Consider the following 14,907-nt stretch of genomic DNA (forward strand, 5'->3'; position numbering starts at 1 on the left):
CTAGCCCATTTTAATTCATGGCCTTTCAAACTCGTAAAAGGCATATAAAGAATCAAAAAAACGAACAAGCCACGTTTTAACTGATCATCTCTCTCTCGTGCATTCTTCAACGACATTAGCTGTTTCTACACCGATCACACACCACAGATCTGAGCTCCCAACCCTAGCGATACAATTCTCCCCCATTTTTTTTTTATTTCAGGAGTAATTTCGATCTAAAACTATGTCTTCCACGTTCAGCGGCGATGAAACTGCTCCCTTCTTCGGATTCCTTGGCGCAGCTGCTGCCCTCGTCTTCTCATGTAAAATTTCCGATCGCGCCTTATATTGCTCAGTTTTTGCTCTAATTTCGCCATTCTAATTCAAGGATTTTCGCTTTCGTTAGAATTTGTTGTTCGGATCTGTTTTGGATCAATGTCTACAGGTTATTAATTGATGGTAGTGTGATACTAGTATCAGCTTATTTGATCTCATGTTAATTAGCTGTTAACGTTGAGGAGTATCTGTTTTTCTGAGTTGTTGTGATCTTTAGTTACAGTTCTTTCATTAACGAATCTGTAATCCACATAGATGTTTAGTACTATTTTGCACACTGATCTGGTTCAGCTGGATCACTCACTGTTGGTTGAGATTCATGTCTATTTACTGCTTTCTTTTGGCTTAGTAACTGTAATCAGCGGTTGTTTCTATTAATTTACTATCATGTTTGAATTCAGCTTAAATTTCATTTTCCTACAATACTGCTCTTTGGTTCTTCTCATATCTTCTTACGAAATCTTGTTTCCATGCCTTAGATTGTGTTCTGGAATGTCCAATACTTATACTAGAACTATATTTTTGTATCGTAGTATGTTGTAAGTATTAGATTGGTAGCCTATTTGTTGGGAATCAGGATGTAATGATGATGTTGTTGTTATAGGTATGGGTGCGGCCTATGGGACAGCTAAAAGTGGTGTAGGTGTGGCATCAATGGGAGTTATGAGGCCAGAGCTGGTAATGAAATCGATTGTACCGGTGGTCATGGCTGGTGTTTTGGGTATTTACGGTTTGATTATTGCTGTCATTATCAGCACTGGTATTAACCCTAAAGCCAAGTCCTATTACCTTTTTGATGGCTATGCCCATCTCTCTTCTGGTCTTGCCTGTGGCCTAGCTGGGCTTGCTGCTGGGATGGCTATTGGTATTGTTGGAGATGCTGGTGTTAGGTATGGAAATTACATGAACTCTTGGCTGTAGTGATTGTGAATTCTTTTGGTGGACAGGATGTAGTCGATTGTCTTTATGGTTGAATTAACATGTCAGGTTGAATTGAAATGAATGAACTGTTTTCTCTTTTTCTTTGTATAAGCAAGAAAATGGTTTCAACTTAAGCTTGACTTTGATAACAAAGGATGGAAATAGATATAGGATCAAATCAATGTTCTATTTGTCAGTTTATTTCATCTTGTGCAATTCTTATAACTTAATAGTTGTCCCTTTTCAGCAAATTAAACAGTTAATGAATTTCCTGTTTGAAACTGAATTAGTGTAATCTCACTGCATAGCTCTTTCGGCTCATTATGTCATAGTATGGAAGGCTTTCCTGATTATGTGCCATATCACATTCATGGAACGAGGTCTCATTTGTCTGACAAGCTGATTTGTGTAAGGAGCAAATAAGACATCGATTATTATGCTATAGAATGACATATGTCTATTTTGGTTGATTGGCCTGAAGGACCCAAAACCTATTGCATATAGAAATCACATGGCATGTTAATCATGTTATCTTCCTACAATACCTTTGTAGATATGACTTACTTTTGCTTGCTTCTTCTCTTTCGTATACAAATCTTCATATCCTATTATAGAAGTTAACCATTCAATTTTACTTGCAGGGCCAATGCTCAACAACCAAAGTTATTTGTGGGAATGATCCTTATTCTCATTTTCGCTGAAGCTTTGGCGCTCTACGGTCTTATCGTTGGAATTATCTTGTCCTCGCGAGCAGGCCAGTCTAGAGCCGACTAGGTAACACGCTATTAATTTAATTGCATTTGAGAGCGTATATAGTACTCCTGGAGTTCAGAGCCTGGAGAAATTTCAATTGTGGCAGGTTGAGGGGAACCATGTTGTACTGCGACTACTTTTCGCGGTTGATGATGCCGGATTATTTTGTTTCTTGGTGCCGTTTGTATACAATTATTCGTTTTCTGCAGAATAAAAGCTTCTTTGAGAGCTGTTTATATCTGATTAAATTGATTTTGTGTTATCTTGGAGATGTGATATGCAAACGGATTATAAGCCTTGGACATGGAATCATGAAAACCATGAAAATAAAGTAAATAGTAATTATGACTTTTTTATTTACTCAATTTCAATAATCCTTAGTACTACTATAATTATAGACTATTTTCAACTCTTCCATTTGTCAAAATTTTTGAGTTATTATTAATGTGATGGGAGGGATTACTTTATATTTCTAATATGATGGGAGGGATTATTTTATATTTCTAAGGTGGTGTTCGGTTTCCTAGATAAAATAATATCAAGATACAATTTAGGATTGAGTTGTGAGACCATAATTATTCATATATGATTGAATTATGAGATTGAATCTCATTGACTTTATGTGGAATAAGTCTACTTTGTTTTTATGCACATGGCATTGGAAATATATATCTACCTATCAATATAAACGTGCTTTGTTTTTATTCCCATGCCAGATAATTCATGTTTATCCATAGTTTTGTCTCTCCTAAGTCTCCTTAATCCAAGTTCAACCACTCAAGAGAATCAGACTAATATGGCCTCCCTCTCTTTTCTGTTACTCCTATTAATTGAAAATATACTGTAATTGGTTGGATAGTCTACTTGGTATCTACTACTAATAAACATCGCGATTGATGAAGTTATTTCATAGTAATAATCATATAGAGTTATTTTTTTAATTTCTTATAATTGTATGTTGCCTGAAGTATTGGTTGTTGAAAACAATATATAACCCATTAACTAACAAGTAACATCATTGGCTTAATTTGGAATTCTGCAATATAATTTCACATTGCATTATAACAAATGCAAAAAGCACTACATCCCATAGGTTATTCTTTTGTCGATCAAATTCCACATGTAAATTTAATTGCTTCTTGCTTAAAGCATAAAAACTAAACCATCCAATGATCAATTAAAAATTGACTCAATGATGAAATATAACTTAATTAGAAAGATGCTTATGTATCAACATATAGATCGAGGTTCGAGTTACGCAGATGTGGGAGTGTAACTCGCAAAGCCTATTTCACAGTACTCACTAGTTATTATCTATATATTTTTTATCCTAGAGAAATACAATGAGACATAGAAAACACATAGAAGGAAATATATAAAGTTCTACAAAGACTCATTAACTTCCCGTAACAATATCAAAAATTATTCTCGCATCAGATCATAATACACGTGGTTATCGATAATGATGAATTCAACCGTAGATCAAAACAATTTCTAGAATCACACCACACAAGTAAGATCTCTATCTAATTAACTGCTCTACTACTACTACTACTACTACTATTATTATTATTATTATTATTATTATTATTATTATTATTATTATTATTATTATTATTATTATTATTATTATTATTATTATTATTATTATTCTACGACTATATCCATTTCCTTAATTCATGTACTATCATAAATTCATAATCATTATATGAAACAAGAATTCTAACTACAAAATACTTCATTTGTCCCACAATAATTGTCACTCTTTTCCATTTTGGTCTGTCTCACAATAATTGTCACACTTCATTTTTATCATAAATGATAAGTAGGTCTCACATTCCACTAACTCACTTCACTCACATTTTATTATAAAACTAACATGAAAAAATGGATCTCACATTCTACTAACTTTTCCAACAACTTTTCTTTATCTTTCTTAAAACTCGTGTTAATAATAACAGCGATAATCATTGCGGGACGGAAAGAGTAATACTTAAAAATTTCACAAAATTCCAATCATCGAAATTGGGCCCACAGCCCGCACCGTACCTACACCTACCCGCAATTTCTCTATATATATGCTGCGGCTTCAGCATGGTTCAAACCAGCTCCATATTTCCTTCAACGTCCGCAATATTTCCCTCCTTCGCCTCAATCTCTAATTCCGTTTATAAACCTAATTAATCTCTGCTATCTCATGCTCTCGATTTACCACCGTCTGTTTCTCCTCCATTTCTACAGTTGATTTCTAGCTCCAGGCGTCGTGATTTCTATCCGTGGCATTAATCGCCGCTGCGACGGCGGTGTTGTTCTGATTCTAGTCAGTTTTTGCTACTTTTTGGCCTCAGCTCTTCTGATTACTCGGTTTTCGGTGAGCAAATCTCTATAATTCGGTACTTTTTTGGTGTGTTTGTGTATCGATTGTTTTGATTCGGTGTTCATCAACCCTAACCGAAGTGATCAAATCAATCGGATATGGCGGTGGATACTGCTGTTTCTCCTCAAGTTCAGCCCTACGCTTTCTCCAGCTTGGGTAGCACTCTCCAAGTCCACGCCGCCGCTACTCCGCCTTCTTCCGCCGCTGCATGGTCTCCGTCGCACTCGGAGACGCTGTACCGCGTGGATCGGTGGGGACCGCCTTACTTCGCCGTGAATTCCGCCGGCGACATTTCAGTTCGGCCGTTCGGAGACGATACATTGCCGCATCAGGAGATCGATCTTCTGAAAGTCGTGAAAAAGGCGTCCAGCCTCGGCCTGCAGCTCCCTCTCGTCGTCCGATTCCCCGATGTGCTGCGAAATCGGCTCGAATCGATTCAATCGGCGTTCGATTCGGCGATCGAATCGCGCGGCTACGGCGCGCATTTTCAGGGGGTTTACCCTGTGAAGAGCAATCAGGACCGGTTTGTGGTGGAGGACATCGTTGAGTTCGGGTCGGGCTTCCGGTTCGGGCTGGAATCCGGATCCAAACCGGAGCTTCTCTTAGCGATGAGCTGCCTCTGCAGCGGAAGCCCCGACGCGCTTCTGATCTGCAACGGATTCAAGGATGCAGAGTACGTTTCTCTCGCGCTTGTAGCGAAGAAACTGCGATTTAATTCCGTGATCGTGCTTGAGGAAGAGGATGAGCTCGACGTCGTGATCGACGCCGGCCGGAAACTAGGCATCCGCCCCGTGATTGGCCTGCGCGCGAAGCTGCGGACGAAGCACGCCGGCCATTTCGGCTCCACCTCCGGCGAGAAAGGTAAATTCGGCCTCACGACTGCACAAATTCTCCGAGTTGTGAAGAAATTGGGGAAATTCGAGATGCTCGATTGCCTCCAATTGCTGCATTTCCATGTCGGTTCCCAAATCCCTTCGACTTCTCTCCTCGCCGACGGCGTCGTCGAAGCTGCGCAGATCTACTGCGAGCTATTTCGCCGTGGCGCGGCGATGGAATTCATCGACGTTGGCGGCGGCCTCGGAATCGACTACGACGGCTCCAGATCTGGAGATTCCGATATATCTGTCAGCTACAGCCTCCACGAATACGCCTCAACCGTCGTCAAAACGGTGGCGTTTGTGTGCGATCGGAATTCCGTGAAGCATCCGGTGATCTGCAGCGAGAGCGGCCGCGCGATCGTTTCGCACCACTCGGTTTTAGTGTTCGAAGCTGTTTCAGCGAGCTTCAATGGCGATGATCCGCAGAGGAGGACTGATTCCCCTTGCGTGGAGCGGCTGAGCGACGACGCTCGAGCCGCGTACAATAGCTTGTACGCGGCGGCGATGAGAAAAGAGCGCGAGAGGTGTGTGTTTTTGACGGAGGAGCTGAAGGGGAGATGCGTGGAGCAGTTTAAGCAAGGGAATTTGGAGATGGAGGTGCTCGCCGCGGTCGATGGCTTCTGCGATTTCATCTGCGTTTCCGATGAAATCATGACTTATCACGTGAATCTCTCTGTTTTCACATCGATTCCTGATTTTTGGGGCATCGGCCAGCTGTTTCCGATCGTCCCGATCCACCGGCTTGATGAGAAGCCGGAGCTGAGAGGCTTTCTCTCCGATTTGACCTGCGATAGCGACGGCAAGATCGATAGGTTCATCGGCGGCGAGGCGAGCTTGCCTCTGCACAAGCTGGTAGAAGACACCGGCGGCGGAGCCTATTATTTGGGGATGTTTCTTGGGGGGGCTTATGAGGAGGCGTTAGGGGGAATCCACAACCTGTTTGGCCGGCCGAGCGTGGCTCGCGTGGTGGCGCAGGGCGGCGATGGATTCGTGGTGAAGAGCGCGGTGGCGGGGGCATCGTGTGGGGAGGTGCTCCGGGCGATGGGGCATCGCCCGCAGGCGATGCTGGAGACGCTGAGGCAGCGTGTGGAGGAGTTTGCTGGCGATGGTGGGGCCGCGGGGACGGTTATGGATGGTTTCTTTTGCTGTTTAGGCAACATGCCTTATCTGGCTGGGGCGGCGGCGATGAAGGGCGGCGGCGGTGGTGGTGGTGATGAGGCTGAGGAATAGCGGTTGGTTTTAGGGTTGTTAATGAAGAGGACAAGGCCAGTTAGTTGCTTGTGTTAAATTATGGTTGGTGGTGTCTGTTTGTTTATGAATTGTACTACATTTGAAATCATAGTTTGACTTATTTCATTACGTTATCAATTTGGCATATGTAAGATTTGACTCACCTAGAATTGAAGTAAATTACAAAAATGAGACATTTCTAATCTTGATTCTCATATAGTCCAATTTTTATAGTTCAACCGTGATTCTTGTTTATAATATGGGTAGGTCAACTATACAGTAAAATTTTATGTTTTCAAACTTATGTTGACAAAAATATCTAATAAATTGACTTTCTTTTCAAATCTACAGTAACTCTCAACTCAACTTTCTAATATCTTATTTGTGACCTAATTTTTTCAACCTAAGGAGTTTTGAGAAACAGATATTTAGAGATTTATTTTACTGAAGATGATCTTTACAGAAGATGTTGGGTGTTTGATACATATCGGATTAAAGGTTTATGAGTCCACATGGATATTAAGTTAAGATGTTGAGTATTTTGTAAATGACAAACAGTATAAATGATGACAAAATATACGATATTAAGTCATAAAATGGAAACATCATACTACTTGGATTAAAGGATGAAAGTGACAATTATATGTACAAAAGGAGTAATGAACAATGACTCAATGAGGAAACAATAATAATAAGATTGACGAAAAATTGAACTAAGTTAGACTTTAAAGAAAAAAAATTTATCATGCAATATTAATATACTGGGTAAATTTTTGAACATAGAATCTTATTATTAACTTAATGCCTTTATTTTTCAGCCCATTACCATTCTGCAAACGAAGTCCAATATAGATGGGCCAACCTATATATATGGGCTTGAAGAGCTACTTTGACTTGTTGAGAATTATATAAACTAGTGTCACACCCGTGCGATACACGGTATTTTTTATTTTATTCACTCTAATTTTAAATTGTTTAATAAATAAAATTTGAAAATAAAGTAATATGGACACACATGTTGATTAGAACATTATTGGATCTCTATTATAAATAAACAAATATATATTTTATTTTAAAAATTATAATTAATTAAATTATGCAAACAAAGTTAATTTATATAGAGAAATGATCTGTCGGGTGCCCCAAAATGAGCATCGTGGGTCTCCTTTTTATGAAATCTCACTTATTTTACAACAAAACGCTTGTTCTTTACAATTAATCCCCAACATATTACGTTGATTACAATTTGTTTCTTGCTTTTTTTCCCCTCAAATCCACTTCACTCGAATTTTTCCCAAAATCAACAACATTAAACTATTAACATATTTAGTTCAATAGTAAAACACCACACCGAGATATAAAAAATATAATTATTGAGCTCCTAAATTTTATACATTGAAATATTTATTAATATATTAGTCCAAAAATAATATTTTTGCATTATAAAACATATAAAATTGGTCATGAGAGTTCCAAAAATATCATGAAATATGTAAAAATGATAACTAATGAAACAAAGGAACATAATTAAACACGGAACTGGAGAATTTGCCATTACTTTAAAATTACTTTATTTCCTAATCTCCTTATTAGTATAACAAAAATAGTTCATTATTAAAAAGTCCAAGCGAACTTCAAGCTAAGAAAAAATCAAAATAAATTTTAAAGAAGTATGCTAGATTTAAATTAGAGATAAATGTTAAAATAGTAAAATTTAAATCACAGCTTAATGTTGTAAAAAAATCAATAAGAATATAGTAGTGTTTTACATCAAAGCATATTGTTAAAACAAAAATATAACCTTGGCTCACTGCGCTTAAATAAATAAATACTATAAACTAATAATAAGCTAAAGGTTTTATGCTATATTTTTGTTTTTCCCCAAACCCATGCTTGTTATTCTTCCTTGTGCAGGTTATATTTTTTTCGCTTCTTCAACTCTTTAGTATACCATTATTTGGAAGTGTGATTTTTGTTCCTGAAATAGAAGAAAGTGAAAATTACAAAACATCCACTAATAATTTACATCATACCCACCGTTAAAACTTACAAATATAAAAATCTTTCGATTTCTTATAAGATAAAACATAGTACTCCATAATAGTTCCACTTGTCAAGGAAAATAGAAAGAAGAAACTCATAGACTATAATAAATAAGTATAATCTACTAAAATTAGTAGGTTTAAAAGATATTAAAAAAAGATCAAAATCAATAAATTAGTAGATTGAAAAGATATAAGATAAATCCTCAGCAACATCAAATACATAAAAAAAAAAAAAAAAAAGAGTGCATAAAGTCATGGAAAATTAAAGGCGACATTGTGAATTTAGAATAGAAAAAAATCATATTAATAAAATAAAAGAAAAAAACAATTCTCCAATCACCAAAAATTGAAAGAATGGGAGAATTGGGGGTGCATAACAAACATTATTAATACACAAATGAAAAAAAAAAATCACCATATAGAAAATTAATATCATGTTAAAGAATGTTAAAAAAAAATGGGAACATGAGAATTAAAATCTACTCAATGACATATTTATAGTAAAAAAATTATGCCTCTACTATAACTTTTCACTTACTCCATTTATTATAATAATAATAATAATAAAAGTTTACCTTCCAAGTTCAAAAACTATAAAACGTCCCCTTAAGTATGATAAATAGGTTATAAATCCGAATACTAAATGTAAAAAATGATTAACGGTCAAAGATATAATGACACGTTTTTTTTCTTATAATAAGGTAGGGTAATATTAATTGTGGAATTTAAAAATGTTGAATCAAAAGAGACATTTAAATGTGTTTAAATGTGTCATAATAATACGTTTTTTCCTCTTATAATGATACATTGATTACACACTTTTATAAATATTCAAATTGATACCCACAATTCATAAATATTTTAAATTAAGGCTAAAACTCATATAAAATTATTGATATCATAGATAGATTACTCTAGAAATGTTGAATATTTTAAAATGCATTAAACCTACTTTTAATTGCATTATTCAACATCAAAACTAATAAATTTTATTATTAGATGGATTTTCAATCATGAACGGATGCAATTTATATTAATTACTGAATTCTATTGATTATTAGATTGCCAATCATAAAATAGTTGTGATTCATACTAATTACTCCAAAAGGTAATGCAATTAACTTTATTTGTAACAGCTATTTTAATTTCATTTCTAAAATATTCAACATTTATCCAAATATTCTTAAATATTCAAAATGTAGCCCAAAACTCGGCTTTTATATATGTATAGATAGATAATCATCTCAGACTCAGTGTGAAGTTGTGTTAAGCAAAGTAAGCTTCATCATAATTCATAGGTATATAAGTATTATTAGTAACTAATACTCAAGTTTTATATCACCAAAAATGTAGAACAAAACAATAAAGAATCAAAATGTCCAAGCCTAAGACATGATTGATTTGAGAGCTTGTTTAATGTATGGGTATTTGAAAGAGAACCCAAGCTCCTTAGCCCTCGTTGGAACCACCTTTTGTCCTTCAAGAACCTATCAACACCAATACACAAATGGATTAGCTTCAACACTTTGTTTCAACATCAAACCATCTAAAAAATTTCATTTACCACACAAGCGCCTTCGCCTAGAACAGCCTTGAGCGCCACCTCCGGCACCGGCAGCCACGATGGTCGATCCAAGACCGATCCCAGATGATCGCACATCTCCGACAGCCTAACGGGGTTTGGCGACGTTCCATTTATCACTCCTGCCATTCACGTCACATATATCTCACTAATCTAGCTTAGGGACTGAAGTTGCAAGCATTATCCTAGTAGTTTTTTGTACCTTTGTAAGAAGGGTTGGACAGAGCTTCGTATATCAAGCTTACTAGGTCGTCCACATGAATCCAGGAGAACCTGCAAAGTTTTAACGATGCTGATGTAAACTGACGCGGGAGAAGATTGCATCACAGATCGAATCTCGGAGAAGTTACCATTGCTTTCCAGAGCCCAAAGGTCCACCAGCAAACATCATGAAGAGTGGTATCATTTTAGCTGCAAAAGCAGCCAATGAGTTTCAGTGTTGGATATTGCTTTGTATCAAGAATGTGTGCATGGTTCTGGGCCAGCACTATAAGATCTAACGGATCGAGGGTTTAGGGTAATATGTACCCAAAGCACCGCCCTCTTTTCCAAGAACCACGCCTATACGTATTCGTGCTAGTCTGACATCTTGATTGACTCTGAGAGCTGCTGCTTCCCATTCTCTACAAACCTGAGGAAATGGACTAAGTTAAAGTTTAAATTCTCCAATGAAGCAATATAGTGTTAAGGCTACGAAAAAAGGTTTTATACCTCAGCTAAGTAATCGTTTCCTGATGGACTTTCCTCGTTAAATACTCGGGTTTCACTAGTTCCTAAGTAAAACAGATATGATATCAGAACACCAAATCATGAAATTGCTTAGGGTGTCTCCGGTGGCGCCCTTCCCACTAGGACTTCCCACACAAAATTCATGCCACGTCATCACTAGGACTTCCCATTGCACTAGAACTTCCCACTAGGACTTCCCGCAATAAAATTAATAAATTCACTATTAAAATTAAAATTTACGGAATTAAAATTTCGACACGAGCCGTATTTATAGAGTTTTTTTTTTTTTTTTTTTTTAATTTAATTTTCGGTGGGACGTCCGAGTGGGACGTCCTACCCACGCCACAGTGGCGGACGTCAGGTAGGACGTCGGGCTGAGGGGCGAGGACATGGGACGGGCGTGGGCGCCCTTCCCCTTCACTACGGCGGACGTCGGGTAGGACGTCGGCGACGTCCTACCGGGACGTCCGCCATTGGAGACACCCTTAAAGGTTTGTTCATCTACTACTGTATAGTCATTATATGATGCATTTAAAAACATTTTAAGATGCCTACCATAGTAGCCGACTGCTGTTGCACTGACCAAAACCTTGGGGCGAAGGTCATCCTGTGTGCTATTAATCAAATCTACAACCTAGAATAATAATGGTTTTCAACAGGCGGTTAGGAGATGATTCGAAACTTAGGAAGAGATTCCAACAAGGGCGTACGAAGAATACCTTTGAAGTTACTTTAATCCTGCTATCTTTGATCTCTTTCTTGATCTGCAATATGGGCTTTGAGATTAATGCGTGCACAGAAAATATTGTTGATGTGAGGCGTAACATAATCATCCAAGTAGTAGAGCATCATACCTCGGGTGACCATCTTGTGCTAATTGGCATTCCGGCCAGATTTACAACAGCTGTAGAACCTTGAATGCAGTTTCTCCACTCCGCTTCCTCTGCTATTTTAATTCCTGGATAGTCCCTGGCTACATATAAGAATGAGACGGCAGTTGATTGAACCGTTACATTTTGTGTTCCATCTCACAAATCAAGGTAGTGCAACTATAGCTTCATTACCTTCTTACCCGGAAAAACTGACAGGGCTTTCGACCTAGACCGTGTCAAGACCCGCACACGATGATCATCTACATTCAAGAAAATGAATGAGTGCACACAGTTACACATAATAATGCATAAGTTTTGCAGCCACTTAGATGGTTAGCAAAAACCAATTAGTTTACACTTTGTGAATCAAATATAATAAGCAAGCTACTATACAAGCCCCCCTTTAGGAACTAAAAACAGTGTGGCAGCTAAATAACTCGACTAACTGATAGCATTTCAAGATGGACTCCATTCATAGAAGCTAGCAGTTAGAGAAGAAAAGAAATGCTAGAAGGAGAAGCATGACTCATTGATTTTAACAGAAATGGATTAGTTATGCGAAGTCTGTTAGCAGCGGTTATTCCTAGCGAAACGGATAGGAAATGAAGTGAATATATAGAGCGGGCTAAGGAATATTGCAACTCTCTTTGTACATCTCATGAATGAAAGTTTGAGAGAGTATTTCCATTTTCCATGATTACTTCAACAAAATCCGAGCTACTATTCTCATTGCTATCACTAACCAACTAATTTTATGATCAGATACGGTTTTCTGAAACTTGTTAGTTCAATAAATCAGCTCGTGACCATGGATATAATTTCGCTAGAGTCTATACATACCTGCAAGCAATCTCTGCACCAATCTTTTACCTATGAACCCAGTGGCTCCAGTTACTGAAACAATCATCTCATCTGCCTGCTTAAAAAAGGCCAAGTAAACATGTCTTATTTATAAAATATCCATAATAATGAACCTTATCATAGGACTTCCCGTTATAGACTACATTTCCGTTCGGTAGATGGAGCCATTTGATAAAAACATGGAGTAATTGATTTCAAGCAAAAATTTACTCAATCAGCATAGATCTTAGTTGTACATGTGTTGATTGAGTATTCTTATCTTCATCACTAAGATTCTCTCCAATCCTACTCTTTCAATGGGAAACTAATCTAGCAAAATTAACTCAAGCGATAGACATTATCAAGTTGTAATCCATCTCAGCAAACAATTCATTATCATATGCTACTATCAATCTGTCTATCTATGCGCTCATCAATTTTGAAGAAAATCGCCATTTCATATGTCCTCAATTCCGATCGATTTTCTGGAGTCGACATCAAATAAGCAATGAAATGCACAATACAGAAAACCAGACGTCTTCATCTTCCAACATTTATCAAATTTTGATCGATTGCATGATCAAATACTAGAACTAGGAGTTAGAGAGAAGGAAACGAAGTGGAATTACCTTGTCACTGCTGCTAGTTACAGAGAAAAGTTAGGCAAAATTTTCTGGAGTCAACATCAAATAAGTAATGAAATGCACAAAACGGAAAACCAGACGCCTTCATCTTCCAACATTTATCAAATTTTGATCGATTGCGTGATCAAATACTAGAAGTAGAGAGAGAGAAGGAAGAGGAGGAGGAATTATTACCTTGGCAATGCTGCTGGTTACAGAGAGAAGTCTGGTTTGCCTAACTCTCCAAACCTGTGATCAAAATCGGAAATGTGAAGTGGTTTAAGGAAATTGAGATGAATTAGAGAGAGCATACATACAGCGAGTGGTTGTGGAAAGTGATGCGAAGGAGTGAGGGAATTCGCCCAAGAGATGGATGTGGCTCCGCCGCAGAGTTCCATTGTTAATGGGAAGAAAGTGAGAGGAGAAGTGTGATTGAATGGTGATATGATATGGTTGAGTGAAAGGGGTCCATTCGTCGTCGCTTCACAAACCAAATTGTCAGCCACATTCTCTCCTCTATTTTTACTTTTATCATTTTTTGTTTTTACTTTATTCATTTAATCTAAAGCTTTACCAATTATATTAATTATTACTATTACAGGCGTTCCAGCTTATTATATCTCATGGTAGTGATAAAATACAAACTTATATATTATACAAATTCAAAACTCCTCAACACAGTTCAATACAATATCAACACAATGTAAATTTTAAGATTTTAATGTCAACACAGTATCAACACAATATCAACATAACATCAATATTGATTGACTACCGTTAAAATTCTGTTGACATTTTCCTGTTGATACTTTTTTGTGATCTGTTGTTAATGTTGTTGATGTTTTTTTTTGATCTATTGACATTTTTTAATAGTGCAGATCATAGTTTTGAGTTTGTACAATATTTGATCACAAACCCTCTTTCAAACATTGTATTAATTTTATTACCACGGTTGAGTTGTGACAATCGGAACATGACATAGTTATTTTGCTTAAAAAAACAAATTATAGTATATGAGAATATTAAATATTTCACTTTCATTTTTAGTTCTAGAAATAATTAAATACATGAACGATTGATAAAACTGACAATTAAAGATTGAAATAAAATTTATAAGAGCACTCCCAATGGCACTCCCTTATTTCTCCCTTATTTCTCCTTAACTCCTGTCACATCAGCGCCACATCAGCATCACATTTTATCCTCAGTTTTTAGCCAACTGCTACATTGGTTTCTCCCTTATTTCTCCCTTATTTCTCCCTAACTCAACATTTCATTTTTACATCATTATTTTTTATATTATTTAATTTTCTCTACAAATGTATTTAATAAATAGACTAATAATGAACAATTCATCGTTGTATTAATCATTGGAAAATATAATACAACGAGAAAAAAAAAAACTACAAATAAAAAACGCAAATAAACAAAGATTTAAAAAAAAAAAAACTAAGACGGAGGGGCCGGAGGGGCGTCGGGATCGAGGCCCATCGTAATCTGCAGGCTTTGGATGCATTTCCAGAGGGCCGCCTTTTCTTCAGGGGTCCCGCCGCCGGTGAAGTACAGCGTGTACATCTGCGTCAGATTGGCGACATTGCTCGAATAAGTGGCTTTTTCTAAGTCGATGTGGGGTTCCGACTCGACTTCCGACGTTGTGCCCTTCCCCTTCCGCCTCCCCTTCGCCTTCTTCGCTCCCTCCGGGCGCTCGTGCGGACCATCCCCACTCAAGTCGATGTGGGTCG

At 37.2% G+C, this 14,907-nt stretch overlaps 3 protein-coding genes across 4 annotated transcripts; 2 read left to right on the top strand and 1 right to left on the bottom strand.

Moving 5' to 3' along the window:
* Positions 1 to 70: 70 nt before the first annotated feature.
* LOC125216887 (V-type proton ATPase 16 kDa proteolipid subunit) lies at positions 71 to 2,237 on the top strand. Its single transcript, XM_048118671.2, has 4 exons — positions 71 to 302; positions 920 to 1,205; positions 1,878 to 2,010; positions 2,096 to 2,237. Exons 1-3 carry the CDS (start codon positions 224 to 226, stop codon positions 2,008 to 2,010), a joined length of 498 nt encoding a protein of 165 aa, XP_047974628.1. The 5' UTR covers positions 71 to 223; the 3' UTR covers positions 2,096 to 2,237.
* Positions 2,238 to 4,121: 1,884 nt separating this feature from the next.
* Positions 4,122 to 6,640, top strand: LOC125209780 (arginine decarboxylase-like). The gene has a single exon (XM_048109362.2). It carries the CDS (start codon positions 4,465 to 4,467, stop codon positions 6,472 to 6,474), a length of 2,010 nt encoding a protein of 669 aa, XP_047965319.1. The 5' UTR covers positions 4,122 to 4,464; the 3' UTR covers positions 6,475 to 6,640.
* Positions 6,641 to 9,800: 3,160 nt separating this feature from the next.
* SULA (NAD(P)-binding Rossmann-fold superfamily protein) lies at positions 9,801 to 13,627 on the bottom strand. 2 transcript variants are annotated; one of them, XM_048111205.2, is made up of 13 exons: positions 13,483 to 13,627; positions 13,361 to 13,414; positions 12,543 to 12,621; positions 11,903 to 11,962; positions 11,685 to 11,803; positions 11,550 to 11,594; positions 11,386 to 11,464; positions 10,813 to 10,874; positions 10,630 to 10,732; positions 10,452 to 10,512; positions 10,304 to 10,374; positions 10,084 to 10,223; positions 9,801 to 10,006 (listed from the first exon to the last, which is right to left on the bottom strand). In XM_048111205.2, exons 1-13 carry the CDS (start codon positions 13,561 to 13,563, stop codon positions 9,905 to 9,907), a joined length of 1,056 nt encoding a protein of 351 aa, XP_047967162.1. In that variant the 5' UTR covers positions 13,564 to 13,627; the 3' UTR covers positions 9,801 to 9,904. The 2 variants fall into 2 exon arrangements, with proteins under 2 accessions (XP_047967162.1, XP_047967163.1); XM_048111206.1 differs by having other exon boundaries at positions 12,543 to 12,618; positions 13,483 to 13,625.
* Between the last annotated feature and the right edge of the window lie 1,280 nt (positions 13,628 to 14,907).

This window comes from Salvia hispanica, chromosome 3 (assembly GCF_029641045.1).
Source record: "Salvia hispanica isolate PSC_SH4W2 chromosome 3, Shi_PSC_v1, whole genome shotgun sequence".
NCBI classification, from domain to species: Eukaryota; Viridiplantae; Streptophyta; class Magnoliopsida; order Lamiales; family Lamiaceae; genus Salvia; species Salvia hispanica.